This window comes from Marmota marmota, unplaced genomic scaffold, assembly GCF_001458135.2.
Source record: "Marmota marmota marmota unplaced genomic scaffold, marMar, whole genome shotgun sequence".
NCBI classification, from domain to species: domain Eukaryota; kingdom Metazoa; phylum Chordata; class Mammalia; order Rodentia; family Sciuridae; genus Marmota; species Marmota marmota.
In genome coordinates, this window is record NW_026000130.1 from 4,876,560 (window position 1) to 4,900,843 (window position 24,284).

General features: G+C 51.1%; 1 protein-coding gene across 7 annotated transcripts; it reads left to right on the forward strand.

Moving 5' to 3' along the window:
* Dao (D-amino acid oxidase) lies at nt 1–23,189 on the forward strand. 7 transcript variants are annotated; one of them, XM_015500261.2, is made up of 14 exons: nt 1–116; nt 190–304; nt 2,669–2,789; nt 3,749–3,942; nt 4,776–4,977; nt 7,378–7,492; nt 9,753–9,829; nt 10,288–10,353; nt 12,398–12,452; nt 13,545–13,649; nt 14,881–14,963; nt 15,787–15,904; nt 16,747–16,845; nt 23,115–23,189. In XM_015500261.2, the coding sequence occupies exons 4-14, from the start codon at nt 3,870–3,872 to the stop codon at nt 23,172–23,174; spliced, it is 1,053 nt and encodes a 350-aa protein (XP_015355747.1). In that variant the 5' UTR covers nt 1–116; nt 190–304; nt 2,669–2,789; nt 3,749–3,869; the 3' UTR covers nt 23,175–23,189. The 7 variants fall into 7 exon arrangements, with proteins under 7 accessions (XP_015355747.1, XP_015355742.1, XP_048640955.1 ...); XM_015500256.2 differs by lacking the exon at nt 23,115–23,189 and adding an exon at nt 22,573–22,853 and having other exon boundaries at nt 3–116; XM_015500260.2 differs by lacking the exon at nt 23,115–23,189 and adding an exon at nt 18,130–18,642 and having other exon boundaries at nt 11–116.
* Nucleotides 23,190–24,284: the final 1,095 nt, after the last annotated feature.

Genomic DNA, 24,284 nt, shown 5'->3' on the forward strand with positions numbered 1-24,284 from the left:
TGACCTTGCACTCCTGTCCTCCCTGGCAGGCAGGCAGACAACCCAGAATCCTGCAGGAAATAGAACCTGCATCCCCAGGCGCTGCCTCGTTTCTCCAGAAGTCTGTGGCACGTGGGGTGAGTGACAGGTGCACCTTTGAGCTGGGGGTTGGGCAGGGGGCGGAGGGATATAATGTCCCAGTGTCAACAGGCCAGACTCAACAGCAGCGCCTGAGGCAGGCGACGGAGGAAAGAAGGACAGAGCACTTTGGGCCAACATCTCCCAGAGGTGAAGCTCGAGCCTTGGAGTTGGGCTGGGATTGCAGGTAAGGAGAATCCCCTCCCGAGCTTCGGTTTCCTCATCCGGAACACAGGGGCCTTACTCACCTCTATCTAGCAGGGCGGATCTGAACATTAGAGGAGGTGACTATAAAATGCTCAGGGTAGAATCAGGCACTTAGCAAGTACTCAATTAACGATCCTTATTATTATTATTATCTTTGGGAGGGGGGAGTGGGTAGGCTGGTTCCATTTTGTGGTGGTCATTGCTGGGTTTTTTTTTGTTTTGTTTTTTTTTGGTACCAGGGATTGAACCTGAGTCTAGGGCAGTTAACCCCTGAGCCACATCCCCAGCCCTTTTTTTTTTTTTTTAATATATTTTATCTTGAGAAGGAGTCTTGCTAAATCACTCAGGGCCTCGTTACTTTGCTCAGGCTGGATTTGAATTTGTGATCTTCCTGCCACAGGCTTCTGAGCTGCTGGGATGACAGGCATGCGCCACCGTGTCCGCCTATTTTATTTTTTTAATAGCTTCGTTTCTGTTTTAAAGATAAACTCTGAAAATATCAACCTCATAAGACATAGCCACGTGATCAACCTGGAAGAGCCGACTTGTGCTCACTGGTATACCTCACCTGTGACTCTGATTTTCATAGGACCAATCTTTCATGTTCATGAGCATGTAGCCATCAAAGGCAGAAGCTGCCTCAGAGGGCTTTCTAGGACAGGAGGGAGGTCTTCTGCAAACAAAGCCGAGACTGAGAGGCAAGCAGAAAGTGTCAAGTGCCAGCTGCCTAAATATTTCTATGACACAGGCAGAAAGCCCAGCTAGACCTGGGTCATATCTGAATGCATTTCACGCAGGCGGTGTGACCTTGGGTGAATGTCTTCCCCTCTCTGAATCTCTGTCCCTCCTGTAGAATAAAGATAATACTAAGCCACGCCCCCAGTCCTTTTTATATATATATTTTTTAGAATCTGGGTCTCACTAAGTTGCTCAGGGCCTCGCTAAGTTGCTGAGGCTGGCTTTGAACTCGAAATCCTCCCGCCTCAGCCTCCCCAGCTGCTGGGATCACAGGTGTGCACCACAAGCCCGACCCACCTCTTGGAGTTGTCCAGAGGATTAAGGGGCTTGGGTATGCACTGTGTCTTCATGTGTCTGGCAAGAAGTAGAATCCAAATTATGTTGGTTCTCCTATGGGTCTGTCCTTGCACAGGCATTATAATCAAGTGCACATGCACACATGTACACACACACACACACACACAAAATAACTCCAGCTGCTTCACTTTCCTGGTTGAAGGAATTGGCATAAAATAGGGGAGAAATTCAACACTGTTAAAAAAGCACCAGCAAAACAGCAAGAAATGGTTGACTTCATATCCGATCTCTGCACCAAGTCCAGAAGTTCATTTCCTGGGGTTTCACCTGAGGCTAGGTCTGTCGGATCCTGTAGTCTGGGTCCCAAGTCTCTTGAGAATCTCAGGCATTTATATTCACCCTCCATGCTTGAGGCTGCTATCATCTGGTTCAAACTGGACTCATGGTGTGCATTGCTTCCTAAAGACAATTACCTTGGGACTGTTTTGTCTTTGATTCTCACCGACACACTACAAATCCCATAATGTTGCACTTGAGGGTTTTGCAGATGCAGGACTCTGAAACATGAGCTGTTTCTCCTGGTCTGCTCCAACTTGCGATTTTCTGAATGGCTGGACTTTCCAGCCCCGCAGCAGCAGCCTGTTACAGTGTACAAAGACAGGAGTCAGGCTGGCCTGGCTTGTCACCAACGGGGTGTCTCAGGCCGTGAGCTCGCTTGTCTGAATGTGTCACAAGGACCATACTAGATAAGGCACTTCAGATTCTTAGCACAAGCCAGGTGCCATCCCAGAGGCTCTGGAGGCTGAGGCAGGAGGATCGAAGTTCAAGGGCAGCCTCAGCAGCTTAGCAAGACACTAAGCAACTTTGTGAGACCCTGTCTCTAAATAAAAAAGGGCTGGGGGTGGGGCTCAGTGGTTAAGTGCCCCTGGGTTCAATCCCCTGTACCAGAAAATAGAAAATATACATAGATATTTTAAGGATGCAGGGAACCGAAAACAGTAGCTAGGCCTCCATTTCCCCAGCTGCACAAGCTCAATGAGCTCATCTTTAAAGTTCTGCACTGGAGAAACCACCCTGCGCTGTGTTTGACCCTCTTGACCCTGGGCCTGTTCTTCCAGAAGGTTCTGGAAGCTGCCCGTGGTATTGCCCCTGATCCCGGTGTTGCTCTGGGTCCTCTCTCCTGCTCTTCTCTTTTCCTTACTTCAGTCCAAAGTCTCTTCATTTCCCAGGAGCCTCCAAAGCCTCCTCTAGCACCTCCCTTCCCCCCCACCACACGTTCCTATTTTATAAACAGCCCCTTTTTTCTCAGCCCTTTGCTGATTTCCTAGGCAGAGGGAGATGGAGAAAGGGCAGCTCTAGAGAGAGCAGACCTAGGATCCCAGCCCAGCTCACCCAGGGCTCCCTGGACTCTGCTGCCTTTAGCACCGCAGGTGTGCATCCTGGGAACACCTGAGTCCTGGGCAAACCCAAAAGGTTGCTCACTCTCACCCGTCAGGTGACTTGCCCAAGATCCGATAGCGGGTGTGTGCCAGGGCGGGGCTGCAAACCTGGAGGTGTCTGACCATGGCTCTGAGTTGTTACGGCCTCCTCCCCTCCCCCCAACCTCAGATTTATCACAGGGAATTTGGAAATTGAAAGAAAGTTCCTTTACTCCTGAGCCTTTTTGTTATTAATGTACAAAAGCGGTCAGCTCTCCAGCGATTACGGAGGAACCGTCAGAAGGCCCAGAAAGGGGGAGGAACTTGGCAAAGGTAACTCAGCAGGCGACACCGCAGGTGACACCGCAGGCTGGAAGTGAAGCCAAGTCTGATGCCTCTTTCTTCCTCTGTCCTCCTCTATGGCCAATGTTTTCTTTCCTCTGTGGTTGTCACAGGGCTAGGGGACAGAGAGCGCCTGCTCTGTGTGAGGGCCTCCTCTGTGTGTTAGGCACCATACCTAGAACTTCTGCAGAGGTTCCCATTTAACCCTCAGCACAACCCGGGAGATTGGGGTCACCCTTATTTCGCAGATGAGGTCAGCCATGTCTGAGGAAAAGAGGGTGCAGGGGAGACACAGCCACCGTGATAAGGTCTGTCCCCCCACCCCACCAGCGCCTGTATCCAAGCTCAGATTCCAAGCTGGAGGGAGAACAGTCTAGAATGACTCCTCTCTGTTTGTTGATTCTATCTCCAATTTGGCTTCTGAAAGCCCGCAGGAGTCCAGTTCTTGCGGGTTGGAGTCATTTCCCCTCTTTTACAAAACTAGGCCATATTGGGAACGTCCTGCTATTCAGGGCCACAGGCTGAGCGGCCAGAGCCAAGGACCCCAGGAGGCCGCTTGGGAAGACAGAGAGGGAGAGTGGACTTTGGCCCTCCTGAACACAAACAGTCCTCTTGTTCTCCCTCAGCAGAAGCTGACAGAGCAGTTCAAGGTCAAAAGCTAAACTTCAGCGGGGCCAGCCGGCCAAGCACCGGGAGTCAGGCTGAGTCTCAGGCCAGTCCCACCCTGGACTGAGGGACTCAGAGCCGCGCATGCGCACAGCCAGTGTTCACTCGGGTGGGACTCCAATCCCAGCAACACCACTCCTTGGCTGTGTGACTCCAGGTGAGTCACTTCCTCCTCCTGTGCCTCGGTTTCCTCATCTGTAAAATGGGACTAAATAGCAACAGCTGCCATCTCAGGAGACTGTTGGGAAGCTCAGGTGACACGGTGCACGTGAAACCCTCAGCGCTGGGGCTGGTGCGTGGCAGGTGCTTCACGAGGGTCACTAAATCACTTCTGCGCTGGGCACCAAAGTCTCATCTGAGGTACGGATGACTGAAACTTGAAGCCCACGGAGCATCTTGCCTGGGGTCAAAGGCAGGTAGGTGGCAGAGCTGAGGCCGAAGACTTGAAGCCAGACCCCACTGCGCTAACCTCTAGGCCACCCAGGACACTGTCATCCAGGGGCTCTGCCAGGCCCTTTGTATTCCCAGCCAAGGGATGGGACACCTGGCAGGCTTCCCAGAGAAAGCCCCACCACTTTCCGGCTTTTTGACCTCGGGCAGAGGCCCTTCCCCTCCATGCCTCAGTGTTTCCACGTGAAAAATGTGAAAATTGATCATCCTGCATCTTTGGATCTTGATTACTGAGGATATTAGGGCTTGGCAGGCCTGACACGGGTGGCGCATGCCTGTAACTCCAGGGACTCAGGAGGCTGAGGCAGGAGGATTGTGAGTTTGAGGCCAGCCTCAGCAAGTAAGCAAGACTCTGTCTCAAAATAATATAATAAATAAATCAAAAGGACTGGGGCTCAGTGGTGACGTGCCCCTGGGTTCAATCCCCAGCACCAGACAAACGAAAGGGCTTGGTGGCGCCTGGTGCCTTCGGAGCCTTCAGGAGACTGCGATTGCAGTGATAGTGGCGGAGATGGTGAGTCTCACCCTGCCTTCTCGCAGGCGGCACGATGCGCGTGGTGGTGGTCGGCGCCGGGGTCATCGGACTCTCCACCGCCCTCTGCATCCACCAGCGCTACCACTCGGACCTGCAGCCGCTGGACATGAAGGTCTACGCGGACCGCTTCACCCCGCACACCACCACCGACGTGGCTGCCGGGCTCATCCAGCCCTACGTCTCCCCGCCCGACGACCCCCGGGAAATGTGAGTGAGGATCCCAGAGGGTAGTCTGGGGGGCCACGGGGGTGAGTCTGCAGAGAGGACACTCCCTGTCAGGGTGCCCATCACCGAGAGTAAGTACCTTTGGAAGCTCTGATCCGGCATGACATAAAGAAAATACCTATGAACTGGGCAAACCACGTATTCTGAGGCAAAAGACAGAGGATAGTTGAATCAAGGGGTTTGAGACCAGCCTGGGAAACATAATGAGACCCTCTGTCTTTTGCTCAAAAAAGGAAAGAAAGAGCCAGGTGCTGTAGTGCTTGCCTGTTATCCCAGCATCTTGGGAGGCTGAGATAGGAGGATCACAAGTTGCAGGCCAGCCTCAGCAACTTAGTGAGGCCCTGTCTCAAAATTAAAACTAAAAAGAGCTGGGGATGTGGCTCAGTGGTTAAGTGCTCCTGGGTTCAATCTCAGGTTAAAAAAAAAAAAAAAGGAAAAGAAAAGGAAAGGAAATACTCAAGGATATTCCCTCTACTCTAAACCACATACTGTGTGCTAGGAGGTTTGTCTCCATTCGTACCATATGCATTGACGAATCCAGAAAATTTCTGAGCAGGTGGATCAATGCAAAGGTCATAACTGGGCACTGTGGCACATGGTGGTAATCCCAGTAACTCGGTAGGCTGAGGCAGGAGGATCACAGGTATCGAGGCCAGCCTTGGTAACTTAGTGAGGCCTTAAGCAACTTAGCAAGAACCTGTCTCAAAATAAAAAAGAGATGTGGTTCAATAGTACAGTGCTCTGGGTTCAATCTCTAACACAGAAGAAGGAGAAGGAGGAGTTACAAAGGTCATTACATCTGTTTAGAAAGTACCATCTATGGGCTGGGGAAGTGGCTCAGTTGGTAGAGTGTTTGCCTCACATGCACAAGGCCCTGGGCTCAATCCCCAGCACCAGAAAACAAAAAACTAACACCTGCTTCAACAAGTGGACGACCCCTCCCTCTGCAGTAAATAATGTTTCAAACAAACCAATAAAATATTCTCTTGTAGATTCCAAAACCAGTGTTCCTGGTCAGTGGGCAGCAATTCAAGAGCTCCCTCCCTCTCATGGCTTTGTCATCCACTGACATGGCCCTTCTAAGGGCTTCTAAGGTCACTGCCAAGGTGACCTCCAATGTTACCATTCTCATGGGCCAGTGTTGTGCAGAATCTCCAGCCAATACACAGTCACATGGCCCCAGTACACGCAAGTGAATCTAGAAGCTGTAGTGGATTTTTAGAATTTACTTTTTATTCTAACTTGTTCTATATGACAGCAGAATGCATTACATTTCATATTGTACATATAGAGGACAATTTTTCATATCTCTGCTTATATACAAAGTATATTCACACCATTTGTGTCCTCATACATGTACTTAGGGTAATGATGTCCATCTCATTCCACCATCTTTTTTACCCCCATGCCCCCTCCCACCCCTCTGCCCTATCTAGAGTTCGTCTATTCCTTCCATGCTCCGCCTCCCTACCCCACTATGAATCAGCCTCCTTATATCAGAGAAGATGTTCGGCATTTGGGTTTTTTGGGGATTGGCTAACTCCACTTAGCATGATAGTCTCCAGCTTCATCCATTTACCTGAAAATGCCATAATTTCATTCTTCTTTAAGGCTGAGTAATATTCCATGGTATATAAATGCCACAGTTTCTTTGTCCATTCATCCACTGAAGGGCATTTAGGTTGGCTCCACAGTCTAGCTATTGTGAATTGTGCTGCTATAAACATGGATGTGGCTGTGTCTCTGTAGTGTGCTGTTTTTAAGTCCTTTGGGTAGAGTAGAAGTGTAGTTGGGCTGTGTGCACAGGGTGCGGAGAGAAGGCACGTGGGGATAGCAAGCTGATGTAGGGTTCACAATGGGTGGGGTCTCGTGGCCAGTCTGTATCATCGTCCCCCCCAAACCAGGTCAGAGCCTCCTTCATCGGAAATCATCAGCTCTGTGAGCCCCAGGCAGAGATGCCCATCCCCTTCCTGCCTGTTCTCTGTCCCTTAATGGAGCGGAGGCTCAGCCTGTCTTCCCAGCAGCTCTGGAGGCTGAGGCAGGAGGATTGCAAGTTCAAAGCCAGACTCTAACTTGGCAAGTCCCTGAGCAACTTAGTGAGACCTTGTCTTAAAATAAAACAGAAAGGGCTGGGGATGTGGCTCAGTGGTTAAGCGCCCCTGGGTTTAATCCCTGGTACTAAAAAAAGAGAGAGAGACTCCATCCCATTAGTTGGGGAAATATCGGAAGAAGTGAAGGCATTTGGAGCAGCGCAGGCTTGCACCTAGTAGGTGTCTGGATTTTGGATGCCTCTCCACCACCTCATCATACCCCCAGCTGACCTCTGAGAATTATTGCCCAGCTCAGGACATCAGGTGACACTCCTCTGGGTGACCCTTGCAGGGACTGGAACCAGCAGACCTTTGACTACCTACTGAGTCAAATCCATTCTCCCAGTGCTGACAAAATGGGCCTGGCCTTAATCTCGGGCTACAACCTCTTCCGTGAAGCTGTTCCGGTGAGTGAGGAGTCCTAACTACAGATTCCAGGAGGCCGAGTCAAGGCAGCAGAGTCTTGGGTTCAAGCTGGGTCCACTTTATTTTAATTCATAATCAAAAAAATTTTGGGAGAGGTCTGGCTCTGCTGCCCAGGCTGGCCTCAAATTCCTGGGCTCAAGTGATTTTCCTGTCTCAGCCTCCCAGGTAGCACGAACCCCAGGCATGTGCCACTGTGCCTGTCTAAAAATGCTTTTTAAAAAGCACAAACAGAATCTAACAGGCTTCAAGGGCACATGCCTATCATTCCAGCTACTCAGGAGGCTGAGGCAGGAGGATGGTTGAGTCCGGGAGTTTGGGGCCAGCCTGGCACAGAAAGAATGTAAGAAAGGAAGAAGGGAGGGAGGAAATACATATGTATGTGTACATGTGTGTGTATATATAATGTATATGTACATGTAAAACTTTTGTTCCAAATTTTGTTATTAAATTGGCAGATACCCAAATCTCTGATGAACGGGTGGATCTAGCCTTTGATTGGTATGGGCAAAATTTACATATTCCAAAGTCATGATGTCGTGTGTCCCCTGAAGTCTGGGGTCTTTACGATGTGATAGCAAAATCGGTGCCAGGCCCTGTCCTAACTCTTTGACAACCAGTGGCTCCTTTAATTTTTATAATAACAGGGAGTCATCTGCAGAGAAGAGAACTGAGGCTCAGAGAAATGGAGTGGTTCACCCGGAGCCACAGAGCTTTTGAGAGAGAGAGTGCTGGGGTTTGAATCCAGGTGGTCTGTGACCTCGGGATGCCCACAGAGGGACAGCAAGGCCGTTCAGGATGGGCTCGGGCTGTTTGGAGAGGGTGGGGTGGGGCAGGCCCAGCCCTGGGTGCTTAGCTCCCTCATTACTCATTCTCCAACTCTGTGCTAGGATCATTCCCTCCTTATCTCTGGTGCTAGGATTATTGGCCTTGCGCTATCTCTTTCCTGTCATGGGGCCAAGAGAAACGATTGTCCCAAACCAGAAAACGGAGTCTCCAGTCATTCGAGAGATAAGGTGGCAAATCTGGGGTTTCCACCCAGGAGGCCTGGTCCCATGTGCCCTCTGCCTTCTACTCTCACCCTCTGTGACTGTCTCTGGTGCCCCTGTTTCTGCCCCATTTATGACCTCTCCTCTATCACTCACCTCCAGCCTCACCCTTACCCTTTGTAGAGTGGTTAAGAACCTGACTGTGGGCTCTGGATAACGGCTTGGTAGGTAGAGCGCTTGCCTCAAATGCACAAAGCCCTGGGTTCAGTCCCCAGCACCGCACACACCAAAAACAAAACAATATCAACAACAACAACAAACAGAACAATTTCTGGGTGCGGTGGCACACACCTGTCATCCCAGAGGCCCAGGAGGCTGAGGCAGAAGGATTGCGCATTCAAAGCCGGCCACAGCAACTTAGTGAGGCCCTGAGCAACTCAGCGAGACTCTGTCTCTAAATCAAATACAAAATACAAATACAAAAATACAAAAAAATAGGGCTGGGGATGTGGCTCCGTGGTCAAGTGGTCAAGTGCCCCTGAGTTCCATCCCTGGTACCCGCCCCCCCCAAAAGTAAGAACCTGAACTCCAGAGTCAAATTGTGTGGGCTGAGGTCTCAGCTTCACCACTTACTACCTGTGTGAGCCTGGAGGAGCTCTGAGCCTCCATCCGTCCCTCTGTGGGATAAGAAGAGCATCCAGCTTTTCGATGGCTGTGACTAAAGGACCCAACCAGAGTAATGGCAGAGCAGGAAAGTTGACTTGGGGGGACTTACCGGTTCAGAGGTCTCGGTAGACAGCAGGCTGCATTCCTCTGGGCTCGAGGTGTGGCAGGACATCATGGCCGAGGGAGCAACGCAGGTGACGATCAGGAAGCAGAGAGAGATGGATTCCACTCTCCAGATACAATATATATTCCCCATAGCCACGCCCCCAGTGAATCACTGCCCCCAGCCACGCCCCACCTGCCACGCGCCACCACTGAGTAACTCCATCAGGGATGACTCACGGTTAGGTCAAGGCTGGGACCCCATCATTTCTCCTCCAAACCTTTGACGTCGTCTCACACCTGAGCTTTGAGAGGACTCCACATCTGGACCGTAACCCCACCTTCGTGGCTGGTTGTAAAGATGAACCGGATCTCTACGCGGGAAACTCGTGGGACCGAGCCTCGCACACAGGGCCGTCTAAGTCTTTGTTATTTCTTTCTTACCGACTGTCACCAATCCTTGTCCCTCTTCTCTCCTGCTCTTAAGGACCCTGTCTGGAAAGACTTAGTTCTGGGATTTCGGAAGCTGACCCCCAGAGAGCTGGACATGTTCCCTGATTATGGGTAAGGGTACCCTCAAGGGCAGAGGGGCCAAGGCACTGCGGAATTCACACAGAACCATCCCGTGGGCAGCAGAGAGAGGCGCCCGGCTTTCTGTGGCCCGTCCTCCCCTGGTCCCTGTGGTGCCCTGGTCTCCTGATGCTCCGTCCAACTCCTTCACAGAGGCCTCGAATCCCACTGCCTCCGGATCCTCTCCTCACCCCACCTTGTGCCTGAATCCCCTCTACCAATGGCACATCCCATCTCCATTTTTATATTCCAACGTCAGGGATGGCTTTTTCTGACAGAAAATAGCTCTTTTCATTGAGCTCAAAATCGCTCCCTCCCCCAGCCCCATGAATGTCACCCCGTGATTCTTGGGGACCCACGGAACAATACTGACCCCACCTCCACTGGTCAGCCTTCCAGTCTAACTGGGGTTCTGACTTGCTGTTTCCTTTGGCCGGTGGCGGGGACTCCAGCTATGGCTGGTTCAACACCAGCCTGATCCTGGATGGCAAGACCTACCTCAAGTGGCTGACGGAAAGGTAAGTTCAGACCTCAGGCCGGCGGGCGCCTGCCAGGGACCCTGCTGGGGGACAGCAGTGTCATGGGGTTCCTGCAGGTAGAGACCAATTCCCCAGCTGAAGAAAACCCTTAGGCCAGGTGTGGGCGCTGTCCTTGGTTCTGATCACCACTGTCCTTGAGACCGTGGCTCTGCACCTGGCTGGGCACTGGAAACACCCAGGCCGCTTCTTATAGCATGTATTTATTAACAACTTCATGGAAAGTTCTAGTGCATTCTCCTACGTTTCCCAGGTATATTGACACCATTTTTCTTCTTCTTCTTTTTTTTAATACAGTGAATTTGAGCCCAGAGACACCTTACCACTGAGCTACATTTTCAGTTCCTTCTTTCTTCCTTTTTAAAATTTCAAGACAGGGTCTCCATGAGGGTTTCACTAAATTGCTGAGGCTAGCCTTGAACTTGTGATCCTCCTGCCTTAGCCTCTCAAGGCAGGGTTGACATGTGTGTGCCACCATGCATGACTATATTTACAACCTAGACGCCTTCTCTCTCTCTCTCCCTGTCTCCCCTCTCACAGCTTTGGTCGGTGTCTCTAGAATGTTAACTAATATGGGTAATAATGGAATAATGGATATCCCTGTTTCTTTCCTGACGTTAATAGCAATCTCATGGTGTTCCAAACTTGCAAACACTCGCTTGAGGAATACATCCACATTTATATTCACATACATTCATATTAAGAAAGATTTCATGTATTCCCTATAGTTTACTATTTTACTGAGTTGTTTTTTTTTTTAATTCTGGAATGAATGGTGACTTGTACCAAATAATTGGGGGTGATTCCTAAAAATATACATTTCAGGATCCTACTTTACACTCATTGAATCAGAAACCCTGGAGTGGGGTTCAGAATTTATTTCACAAATTTCCCTGGGCCGGGGGTGGTGGGGCATACCTGTAATCTCAGCGATCCAGAGGCTGAGGCAAGAAGATTGCAACAACTTAGTGAGGCCCTATCCCAAAATAAAAATTAAAAAGGGTTAAGGATGTATCTCAGTGGTAGAGCATCCCTGGGTCTAATCCCAAGTACCAAAACAGGAAAGATGATTCTAGTTACCAGCCAGGCTTGGGGACTATTGACATGGTCACTTCTCCTAACCTGGGGACACTTATGATCCCCGTCCAGCCTCTTCCAGAAGAAAATGCTTCCAATTTTTCCTTTTTTTTTTAAGTGATCTGTTGCTACAATGTAGCTCTATGTCTTTATTTTTATTTTATTTTATTTTTTTTTGTGGTGCTGAGAATTGAACCCGAGACCTCACTTGTGTGAGGCAAGTCTGTACCACTGAGCCATAATCCCAGCCCCAATTTTTCCTATCTTGAAGGAAATATGCAGATGAAATCATCCCAAGGTTATCCTTCAGCTTAAAGATGGTTTACGTCCTATTCTTTGGATATCTTTACTATACTACTGGTAGTGACAGATATTTTTCCTCAGGGACATTTTTGTTGTGTTGTATATTGCTGGGCCTTGAACCCAGGGCCTCACACATGCTAGGCCACCGCTCTGCCACTGAGCCACATCCCAGACCTCCTCTGGGACATTTCAAGGGAGGGGTGAGTGTCCCCAGCCTCCTCCCTCCTTGTGTCCTGCTTTTGTCAAAGGGGCATTTGGCATTGGCCCGACTCTGCCCCTCGTCCACCCCAAATCTCATCCCCCTGATGTTACCAAGCCATGGGGGCTGGCAGAGAGCAAGGGAGGGAGGAGCCTGAGCCCAGCCCCTCACTGCCTGACTCACTACAGAACCTTCAGGAAGACTCCCTTCTCCCTCCGCCATCCACCCAGCCAGGGACTTGGGTCATGTCCAAGACCTTGTTTCCCAGGGGACAATTCCTGGCCCCCTCGTCCAGCAAGGTGCTGGTGATCTAATTGGCCCACCCTGCCCTATTCTCAAAGAGCATCCGGTGGGACTCGTGTCCTCAGAAATGTTCCCACCCCACCCTCTGGGAGGCCGGGCAGAGAACTGAATTCTAGGTGTTTCTGACCCGTGTGGTCGTCCCAGGCTGACTGAGAGGGGCGTGCAGTTCTTCCTGCGGAAGGTGGCGTCTTTGGAGGAGGTGAGCCATGGGGGGAACGGCTGGGTGTGGGAGGGAAGGGGCCTCTGCTTCCTGCGGCTGGGCTGGGGGCTCCTTGCCAGACTCCCAGAGTCTCCTGAGGCCTGTCCCCGACGCTAGTCCTTCTCTGAACCCCAGGAGGACTCAGGCATTCTGAGATTCCAGGAGGAATCTGCCCAGACATTAGTGGCAGGAATAAAGAACAGTGGAATCCTGGCGGCCATGAGGTTGAGCCTCAGTGAGCTTCAGGGCTAGAGTGGGATCAGCTGCCCTCCCCTTCCAAGTCCAGGCGCTTGGGTGCTTCCTACGACACTGAGGTTGATGTTTCTGAATAGTCCAGGCCCTCAGCTGGGACCCGGATCAAAGGAACAGCACCACCGTGGATGACGGTGGAAGCAGCCGCCATCACCAGGCAATGACTGAGCACCAAGAGTGCTGGGCGACTCCACTCAGCCCTAGCACTCAACGCCTGGCACGTGAAAGGTGCTTAGCACATGTGGCTATCAGTACTGAGCACTAGTACTCAGTACTTGCATTCTATAGTGAGGACCTACCTGCTCTGGGCAGGGCCCTGATGGACCCTTGCGATCCACGGTCAGGGCTGAGCTGGGGTGCTGGGGCGGTCATTGCACTGTGTGTCCTTGAGTGGACGAGTGGCCCAGACACCCACAGAGCTGGGGTTTCTAGCATCTTTCTGCAAACACCTTGGCGCCATAGAAGACCAGATGGAAAGGAGTCAGAAGGAGAAGGGGGACATCAGCTTCTTTCTGACTTCCTTCAGGGTTCCCAGAGGTCTCCCCACTCCACAGCCCCCGGGGCCCAGCTCCTTTATACACAGAGCTGCCGGGGATCTCGGCTGCCTGTCATCTGGTGACGCAGGCCCCATTCTGTAATGGGGGCGGCTGTGATAAAGGGACATTTCTGAGGTCACACTGTGGGTAAATGGCAGAAAGGAGATGCTGGGGCACTTCCCTCTGATCCACCCATGGGGACTCCTAGCCACTGTTCCCCAGCTGTGGGGTAGGAGGAGGGAGGAAGGCAGAGACAGGGATGCCAGGGTCCTCATCATCCCCCCACCCTGTTGGTTGCTGCCAGGTGGCAAGAGGAGGCGTGGATGTGATCATCAACTGCACCGGGGTGTGGGCTGGGGCGCTGCAGCCAGACCCCCTGCTGCAGCCAGGCCGGGGACAGGTCATTCGGGTGAGTGTGAGAGTGAGACGCCCAGCTTCCGCTGACAGGATGATTGTTGTGCATGCTTATTTCACCTCCACAGCTAGTGGAAGAGTGGGGAACATGCGTCAGAGTGACCCAGACTTTGGGGAACTGACATGGTAAAGGAGAAGGGCCATCCTGCCTTGTCCACCCTGAATGCTCTTTTGGGATTTCTCTTTCTTTTCTCCTCCTCCTCCTCCTCCTCCTCCCCCCCTCCCCCTCCTCCCCAAAGATTGAACTCAGGGGTGCTCTACCACTGAGCTATACACAAGCCCTTTTTATTTTGAGAGAGAAAATTTTGATAAGTCTCTCAGGGTCTCACTAATTTGCTGAGGCTGGCCTCCAACTTGTGATCCTCGTGCCTCAGCCTCCTAAATTTCTGGGATTATAGGCATGCACCACAGGTGTGCCCAATGGACAATTTCTTCTTCATGGCAAAGCACGTGTGGATATGTTTGTAGGAACAGCTGCTTATGCCTGTATTGTAATAAAAATAGCAAATAATGGGGCTGGGGATGTGGCTCAAGTGGTAGCGCGCTCACCTGGCATGCATGCGGCCCGGGTTCGATCCTCGGCACCACATACAAACAAGGATGTTATGTCTGCCAAAAACTGAAAAATAAATATTAAAAATTAAAAAAAATAGTAAATAGTTATGCAATGTGTACTAAGTGCCAGGCATAGATCTAAGCACAGTGCTTGGTTAGTTTAGTCCTTACTACCACCCTTTGAGATGGGTGCTACCATATCACCGTGGCCATCTTACAGAAGCAGCAGCTGAGGCACAGAGGGGTCAAGTGCAGGCCTGAGTTCACATGTGGTAAATGAGAGGTGGAACTGGGATTAGAACTCGGGCCACCTGGTTTAAGAGCCCGGGGACTGGTCATCGTCTCAAGCTGCCTATCCCTGTGTGTGGGGCTGCCTGGGTGTAAGTGCAGAGTGTATATTCATGGGTGTGCAGGTGCACGTTCTCCCAGGTGACAAGGCTCTTCCTCGACACACAGGTGAGCATACTTTAGGGAGCAGGGGCAGCTGTCAATCAGGGTGGGTCTGCTGCAAGGGACAAGCAGTTAGGTGCAGCCTGGGGCCAGGAGGTTTGTGGAGTGGGCGGGATCAGCCCAGCTACTCTAGTTGGAACTTCTGGTTGTAGCCAGAAGCCATTCAAGGAAGCCCTTTGATCCTGCTCCCCTGACAAGATGTCTCTGTTCCGAATCACCAGGTGGAAGCCCCGTGGATGAAGCACTTCATTATCACCCATGACCCAGAGAGAGGCATCTACAAGACCCCGTACATCATCCCAGGGTAATGATCGGCCTGCTCTAGGGTGGAGGAGGCACCTTGTGCCCTCTCTATGTCCCCCTGCCTGCCCTGGCCCCTTGCTGAGTGGGGCAGTGCTCTGTGAGAGAGACCTGGCAATCAAACCCCTGGAAGGCAGGGCTTGGCCTCACTCCGTCTGGCTCTTTCCAGGGTTCTTTGGATGACCCTAGTGGCGAGGCAGGGACCGAGGTGCTGGATACGATGACAGTGGAATTAGGAAGGGTGTAAGTGGGCAATACTGCAAACGGGAGGAGGGTGACTGGAGTTGATTGCAACAACAGCATCCAGGGTGGAGGGGACGATGTTAGTGAAGACGGTGGCCGATGTTAGTGAAGACAGTGGCCGCGTGATGGAATGACACTTTTTGGTAGTGGCATGGCGTGACAGCGTTGTCCTGGTGGGAGAGACAGTGCTGATGGAGTGTTGTGTTGCTTGGCGTCCAGATGGTGGAGCAGTGACGATCGTGGGGTGATGGGGGGTGGCGTGGTATTGACGAGGACATCAGTCCTGTGAGTGGTGGTGATCGTGTGCGGGGATGAGTGGGTGCTGATGGAGGTGACAACCAGCCATGATGTTGACAAGTGACAGAAATGACAATTGCAAGGCAGTGCTCATGGTGTCGGTAAAGGGGTGGGCAGAGCACTGAATGGGGTTGATGGTGATGGCCGTGGTGATTTGGGTGGTGACGATGGTGGTGACAATGGTGGTGGTAGTGACTTAGTAACGAGGGCAGGAGGAGGCAGCTCACGATGGTCCACACGCACCTCGAAGGCTCTGTCTCCCCCCCACCCCGCGCATTTTAATCCAGGAGCCAGACGGTCACTCTGGGCGGCATCTTCCAGCTGGGGAACTGGACGGAGCTGATCGATACCCAGGACCACGACACCATTTGGGAAGGCTGCTGCAGACTGGAGCCCACGCTGAAGGTCAGGTGGGGACGGGCCTCGGTGCCCTAGACCAGGCTCCTGGTTATTAGGACACTCGGAGACGGGAAGAGAGCCAGGCGGGTGGCGCACACCTGGAATCCCAGCGACTCGGGAGGCTGAGGCAGGAGGATCGCCAGTTCAAAGCCAGCCTCCGCAATTTAGCGAGGCCCTGAGCAACTCAGTGAGGCCCTGTCTCAAAAGAAAAAAGAAAAAAGGGCTGGGGACGTGGCTCAGTGGTAAAGCACCCTGGGCTCAATACCCCGTACCCCCCCAAAATAAATGAATAAATAATGAGAATAACAATAAGAGGAAGATGGGAAGACAGCGCCCCTGGAACAAGGGGCAGGACAAGTGGACAGATGAGTTCCAGCAAGGGACTGTGGGACGCACCGGGATTTGACGATGTCTAGGGAAGTCCTGGCTTCAGGCTAATGAAGTCCAAATGCCCGAGGCTGAGAATTGTCTCCTCTTGAGGGGACACTGCCCAAGTGACCTCGTCTGTCTGCACAAGGAGCAGACGGGCCTGTTACAGCAAGCTCAGTTGTCCCGTTGCCTACTAGTGGTGACAAGGGCTGTGACAGTGACGAAGATAGGGATGGAGGTGGCGGTGGGTGTTGATAAGTACAAAAATGCAAAGAACGGTGATGACGATGGTGACGAAGTGGGGACTGTGGGTAATATCAGGGCAGTGCTTGGTGGTGTCGGTGGCATTGAATGGAGATGGAGTGAGAGAGTTGGCACCGGTGGTCGCAGCGATGGCAGTGGTGGTTCGTTAGGTGGCCTAACAATGGCAGCAGGACAGGAAACCAGCAGAGGTGAGCAGCTGGCACTTTTCCTTCCAGAATGCGAGACTCGTCGGTGTGGGTGCTGGCTTCCGGCCTGCGCGCCCCCAGATCCGGCTAGAGAGGGACCGGCTCCCTGGGGGACCTGCAGACACAGAGGTATAGTGTGCGCTCCTGGTAGGGACAGCAGCCCTCGGGCTCCTAAGACAACTCCGTTGTTTCCAGGGAAAAGTCCCCCACAGCCTGAGGTCAGGGGCATGGCGGGGACATCCCTCTGTCTATAATGGGGACACTGAGGCTCAGAATGGTTGAAGGCTTGTACGGGCTTCCTTGATGGCAGTGCCTCGGCTTGCTGGAGTCTGTGGCTGAGCAAAACAGGTGTCAGTCCCCAGAGGCCAGCCGGTGACATGATCGACCCGAGGTCGTTCCCCTGCAGTTCTCTGGGATCGGGACAGTTTGCCCCATGCTTGAGATGAGGAAATTGGAGCTCTGGGAGGTGCAGCCTCCTGCCCCCGTCCGACGGCTGGTGAGGAGCCGGGCTGCGTGTGACTTGAACTTGACTCCAGGGACATCTCCCGATATCCATTTTGTCATTGCCCTGTCCGCTCTCTGGGGTCTCACTGTCACAGGGAAGGTTTAATGAAACTATGGGGTTGTCCCAAGCTGAAGGGACGGTCCTGAGCAGGTGGCAGCTGGGCTGCCACCAGCAAAGCCACCTCCCTATGAAGTCATGCTTCCTTCCCACCCCAGGCATACGGTGTGTGCCTGTGTCTGCAGGGTGGTGTGCGTGTCAAGGGTCACGTGTGTGTGCGTCTGCAGGTACAGAGGGTTCCGTGTGTGCATGGAGGGGTGAAGTGGGTAGGGGTTTGTGTGTGTAAAGGCTTGTGTGTCTGCGGAGAGGTTGTAAATACACAGAGACGTGTGTGTCCTGTGTGTGGAGGGGGGAGTCAGATATGGAGTTTCATTTCCTGATGATGATTTTCATTCTGAAAAAGGCCCAGAGGCCTTCCTGGGTCCCCAGAGGGGATCAGCACATCACCCTGTACCCCTGCTTTTTCTCATGGTGGGTTGAAGAGCTTGTCTGTCGACGGGGAGGGTCCATCCATCCTGAGCAGGATGGGAGCAGATGGTGACTCAGGGGGCTTCCGACACTTGGATGTGGAGATCTCGCACCTCTGGATGGGATTCTGCTTTTCCTGTACACAGCAGGCCCACCCTCTAAGCAGAAGACAAGTCGGGGTTGACCTGCAGCTCTGCAACGATCCCCCTTCTGCTTTCCCAGGAGCCCAGCATCCCACCAAAGCCCCGGGAGAAGCTCCTACATGGGCTTTGCCAAGGCCTCCTGAGAAAGCTCTCGGGTCTGCCAGGGCACTTGAGTGTCCTTAACTGTGGCACACAACCACCCCCGCCACACTTAGTGACCTTGCCTCTCGCCTCTCCCAGGTCATCCACAACTATGGCCACGGAGGCCAAGGGATCACCATTCACTGGGGCTGTGCCCTGGAGGCAGCCAAGCTCTTTGGCAAGATCCTGGAGGAAAGGAAGTTGTCCAGGGGGCCACCCTCCCACCTCTGAGGACCACCTTGCCCACAGGGACCCCCTATTCCCCTTGGCCAACTAATCATGGCTCCTGCTTTAGCTCTTGCTTACAACCTGCTCGTCCCACCCTGGATTCTTGCAGCAAAGAAGGCCGAGGTGACAGGAAAACACAAGGTCCAGTCCTGGAGGGGAGTCCAGCCTGGACAGGCACCCCCCTCTGATCACTGAGGCCTCTCTGCTGCCTCTGGGTCTGATGCTGTGAAGGACATTTGAGGCTATTACTCCACAAGTCCCCAGAAGAAAGGGCAGCTCGGAAAACTAAAGAGACCAGCTTCCTGGAACCCCAGAAAATAGAGGCTAGCTGAGATGAATTCACTTGATTATTATCATTAACATATTAAAGTTTCTGGAAAAGTCCTGCTGCAAAAACATTTACCTGACTTTGTTTAACCCAGTACCTCCTGAACCCGTCTGGCTATGAAATCCAGAACACTCACGAGAACCCACTTGAAGAAATGATGTAGCAGATGTTGTTGGAGGAGGTTTAGGTAGGACTGGGGTGTGGAGGAGCCAGAGGAGGTGAAGCAGGGAACTGGTAGCGCAGGACTCCACTGGCATCAGCTGTCCACAGAGTAGCCCCATGGGCACAGGTAACCTCTAAGGGGGCCACGGGGAGGATATCCCACAAGGAACCACTTTATAGACTCATTCACCAAGCACCTTCCTTGTTTGTGTGCAGATTTAGCCTCTGGTTTATCTGGGGTCTAGCACCCTTGAGATGAAAAAAAGGCTGCTGGATGTTTTTTAAAGCCTTAAATGAACCTAGGAGACTAAATTAGTCAGGGTTCCCCAGAGGGACAGAACCCAAAGCATGGATGGACAGACAGATGAATGGATGGATGATGGATATGGATTTATGATGGATGGATGGAGGGATGGATGGATGGATGGATGATGGATGGTAGATGATGGATATGGATGGATGGATAGATGAATAGATGAATGGATGGATGATGGGTGTAGATGGTGGATGGATGATGGATATGAATGGATTAGATATATGGACGGACAGACGGATGGATGGATGGATGGATGGATGGATGATGGACAGATGGATGGGTTGGGAGACAAATGAGAGGGGATTTGTTAAGGGAGTTGGCTCCTGTGATTCTGGAGGCTGAGCCGTCCCATGACCTGCACACTAGAACTCTTAGATACTCATAGCACATCTCAGTCCAAATCTGAGATCTTCGGCACCAGGGAAAACGGTGGCCAAAGGTCTGAGATACTGGGGCCTACTGGTGTCAGTCTAGAGTTCAAATGCCTGAAAGCCTGGGGTTCTGATGTCCCAGAGCAGAAGAGCTTCCCAGCCCCGAGAGAGACAGAGACCAGAGAGAGGGAGAGACCAAGGGGGGGGGGAGAGGGAGAGAGAGAGAAACATTTCCTCTGCCTCTTGTTCTATCAGGCGCCACTGTACTGTATGGTGCCTGTCACGCTGAGGGCTGACCTTCCCCACTGAGTCCAACACCTCCCACCTTGGTCTCCTCTGGAAACACCCTGTGCTCTAGGTATTTCTTAATCCAGTCCTGTTGATTCCTAAAATCAACCATCACAGAGACCCTCAGCATCTTCTTCCCTAATTACCTGCGTCCACCTCAGAGGTTGAATTTTCACGTGTCTGGGTCTGTGGGAAAGCCCAGAGCCTAGGAAGCTTTGGGCATCTTGGATCAGTGGTACCCTGTGTGTTGAGGGGAGGTCTCCGCTGGTCCATAGGATGCTACCCCAGGCTCTGCCCATGCATCAGCACCTGTCCCTTCCCATGTCATTTCACGGGGTTCTGCATGAGGCACCTGCCATGATGCTGGACAATCCTAAGCCGAATTAGGTGAGACTGCCAAGATCTAGGAGCTCTATCCTAACGACAGTGATTTTTATTTCAATAGCTGAAACCTGCTGCCTCCTGACTGGGTAGCAGTCTCTGTGCTCAGCTCCTGTGCCCATTATTCTTCAATCCTCACAAATGCTTGGTGGGTAGCTCTTATCCCCACTTCATAGGTTAGAGACCAAGGCACAGAAAGGCAGCCCAAGGTCAAGAGTTGGCTCCAAACTATGGCTCTGGTATCTCACTTTCAACCAGCACACAACAGTGAATTCCAAGTTGAGGAGAACATGGACAGTTACGGGGACATAGATCAGTGTAGGGCACCTGCCTAGCCTGCATGAGTCTCTGGGTTCAATCCCCAGCACCACAAAACAAAACCCAAACCCCACAGTTACGGAGGCATTGGTTGGCTGGGCCTCTTGCCCAACTCTCTCAGCAAACACACTGAAAAGGAAGTAAATCTCCCCTCCTCAGAACCACATTTGGGACAAGACTAGGGGACTCCAGCAAGGCTCCCCAGAAAGGGGCACTCCATGGCACTTAGAATGAGATTCAGAACTTAAGCGATTTCTTTCCCCAAGTTGAAATTCTTCAGGGAAAGTGACCCCGACTATTCAAGGCTACCTGGTCCATCACAGCGCTCGAGGGCCAGCATGCCACGTATGAGGCCAGCAAAGTCCACGTTCAGACCCAGGTGACCCTCCTGTTCTGATCTGGGTTTTGTTTTGTAAGTGGTAAGAACTTCTTGGAAATAATGGCTTCCTCATGTTTCTGTCCTAAAATGCAGAATCAGAAGGAGCATGAAGGTATTCTGTAACCTACAAGGTCCTAGAGATTGTGTCAACGTGGATTTCTGTAGTTTACCTAAAACAACTCTCTTTCCCTTAAGGTGATCTTTCAGGGATTGTTAGCAGCTTGATGAATTTTTAAAAGATTATTCCTTCTTCATTGTCTTAACACCTTGGTTGAAAACCAGTTGACCATAAATGTATAGGTTTCTCTGGGGACTCTGAGTTCTATCCGACTTCCCTGTGTACCACACTGCCTTGCTTACTGTAGCTTTGTAGTGCATTTTAAAATTGGGGAGTACGAGTCCTCTAGCTTTGTTCTTTTTCAAGTTTTTTTTTTTCCTTTTCTTCTCCTTCCCTTTCCTTCCCTCTCATTTCCTTTTCTTTGTGGTTATTATGGGTCTTTTGCATAGTTATGTGAGTTGTATAATCAGCTTGCCAATTTCTGTAAAAACACCAGCTAAGATTTTGATTGTGTTGAAGCTATAGAAAATTCAATGAATGTTGATTGATATCTTAAAACTTTTCAGTCTTCTCATGCGTGAACAGAGAACATCTATCCATTTTTTCGATGTTTCTTTCAGCAGTGTTTTGTAGTTGGCATGTCTTCCAATCCTAAATTACATTTGCTATCCTCTTTGATGCTATTGGGAGTGGAATTATGCTTTTTCTGATAGATCTGGAAAGCACGCTGTTCAGCCGGCACAGTCGCGCATACCTGTAATCCCAGCCACTCGGGAGGCTGAGGCAGGAGGATCACAAGATCAAGGCCAGCCTCAGCAACTTAGCAAAGCCAAGAATAAAAAATAAGAGGGGACTGGGATGTAGCTCATAGGTAGAGCACCCTTGGGTTCAAAAAAGATAAGAGAAAAGGAAGTGCTCTGTACTCTGGCATGGGCGGGTGGGGCGTGTGAAGGAGCTCATCCTGTAATATCCTTGACTAATCAAGGATGGTTTTATGTGATGTTTAAGGTGCTCAAGGGTAGAAGGTAGTAAGTGACCCCAAGGAAGCCACTTTGCGGGGTCAGAGATGTTTCATGATGTTTTAGAGCTTCTGGGTTTGCAGCCTCGGTGCCTCCTCCATCCAGTAGGGCCCATGTCACATTTCTACAATGGTGTTTGGGCCTGTTCTCCTACCTCACCGTGTCTCATTAAAATAAGGACCATGGCTGGGCTCAGTGGTGCACGCCTGTAATCCTAGTGGCTCAGGAGGCTGAGGCAGGAGGATCACAAGTTCAAAGCCAGCCTCAGCAACTTAGCGAGGCTCTAAGCAACTTAGTAAGATCCTGTCTCTGAGTAAAATATAAAAAGGGCTGAGGGGATGTGGCTCAGGAGTTAAGTGCCTCTGGGTTCAATCCATGGTACCAAAAGAAAAAAAAAGACAAGGACCATGTGCTATCATTTTTCGTCCTTGGTGTTGAGTTTCACATCCGGTTCCTGGAAGTTACTCCACACACACTGACCCCGTGCATGACACGATCCACAAGAGACTTTAATAACAGAACCAAGTTGGTATGTTGTTGTGGGTTTCAGACATCTGGCAGCTGCCTGTGATACTCTGATGAAAGGGCAGGCCGCAGCTGCCACATCAGTCTCTCTTGACTCCACTCCCCCCACCCAATTAAAATCAGCCCCAGGACCAATGCTCACATGGGCCAATCACCTTCTTTTCTCCAGAATTCAGAAGTGGGACATCCAGCAGCTGAGCCAGTGTCTGCAGAGCTCAGTTGTGAGGACAGGGAGTCCCAGGGAGCAGAAGCCACAAGCACAGTTATGCACGCACAGCAGGCACGAGGAGATGGAAGTCAGTCTGCAGAGAGGGAGCTGCCTGGGCCTGGGGGCTCCCAGTTCTCCATTCCATCACATGAGACCAGGCCACACTTGACCACTTGCTTCCGATTCTACTTCCTGGGAAAATAAATTTGATGGCTGGCACTTTGACAGCTATCTTGTGACCACGAGGTTTCACACATAGGGTCTAATGGATAACATGCAGGGGATGACGGGGAGGAAAGGCACAAAGCAGCTGGGTCCTTGATGAACTGCTGAGCTGCTGAAGCTCCCCTGGACTCTGTCTGACTTTGAGGCTGTTGTTGAGCTGCTACTTGTGGCTAAGGGTGTGCCAGTCCTTTGATGTCTATTAGTAACAACTAGGGGAAACTTGTCATCATTCAAAGACTTCCAGTGACTAACATTATTACAATATTGAATATCCCCAGGTGGGGTGGTGCACACCTGTAATCCCAACAGCTCAGGAAGCTGAGGCAGGAGGATCATGAGTTCAAAGTCAGCCTCGACAACTTAGCAAGGCCCAAAGCAACTCAGTGAAACCCTGTCTCTAAATAAAATATGAAAAAGGGCTGGGATGTGGCTCAGTGGATAAGCTCCCCTCAGTTCAATTTCTCTCTCTCTCTCTCACACACACACACACACACACAATCTACACTCCTTTCAAAGCTGACCCCTAGATACTCTTTCATGTCACTGCCAGCAACACCAAGGTCATTTATGTACCCTTGAGAATGCTTGAAATAAGAATCAAAGACCCTGGCTATGTTGAACATTTTCTGACATTTTCTGGAATCCTTTCTAAAGTGGAGAGAAACAAATGACATTTCCATTAATGGAAATAGGAGCTTTTGAGAGAATTGTTTAAAATTAGATACAAACATCTTTAGCTTCAGGCCCTATGTATTTCAGAGACTTATGACTACTGTGACATTTCTTATATCATTCAATAACATTGATTTGTTTTTAAAGGGCAAGCCAATTAGAAGGTAAAGAATTTTAAACTTTCTTTCTCTCAAGTAGAAAACTGATTCCTTCAACATAGTCCCTAGAAAATATTTCCTGCCTACCAAATACTCCTTCCCAGTCCCCAATTTACTGGATTATTTGAGGGTGAAGAAGCAGATGTGTTCCACTGGCAGTATCTGAGCATCTGGGGGGCAAAAAGCAAAAAAAGAAAACAAAACCAGAGGCTCAGGAGGCTAAGGCAGGAGGATCACGAGTTCAAGCCAGCCTCAGCAAAAGCGAGGCCCTCAGCAACTCAGTGAGACCCTGTCTCTAAATAAAATACAAAATAGGGCTGGGATGTGGCTCAGTGATTGAGTGCCCCTGAGTTCAATCCCTGGTACCCACACCCCACCCCTGAAAAAAAAAATAAAATAAAAAGAAAGATTGTATTACCTGGGAGAACTCAGATGTCCAGAAATCACTAGAGCTCTAGCTACTTGGAGTTCAAGAAAATGTGGATGTCAGAAAGAGAGAGAGAGATAACGATAGATCTGCCAAGCTGTGTGCTGTCGGACAGCCTGGACTGGGGGGGATTGCAGCCTGTTTCCAAGGACCGGGGAGTGTTTGCAGCCGACCTAGGACTTGAGCCTGAA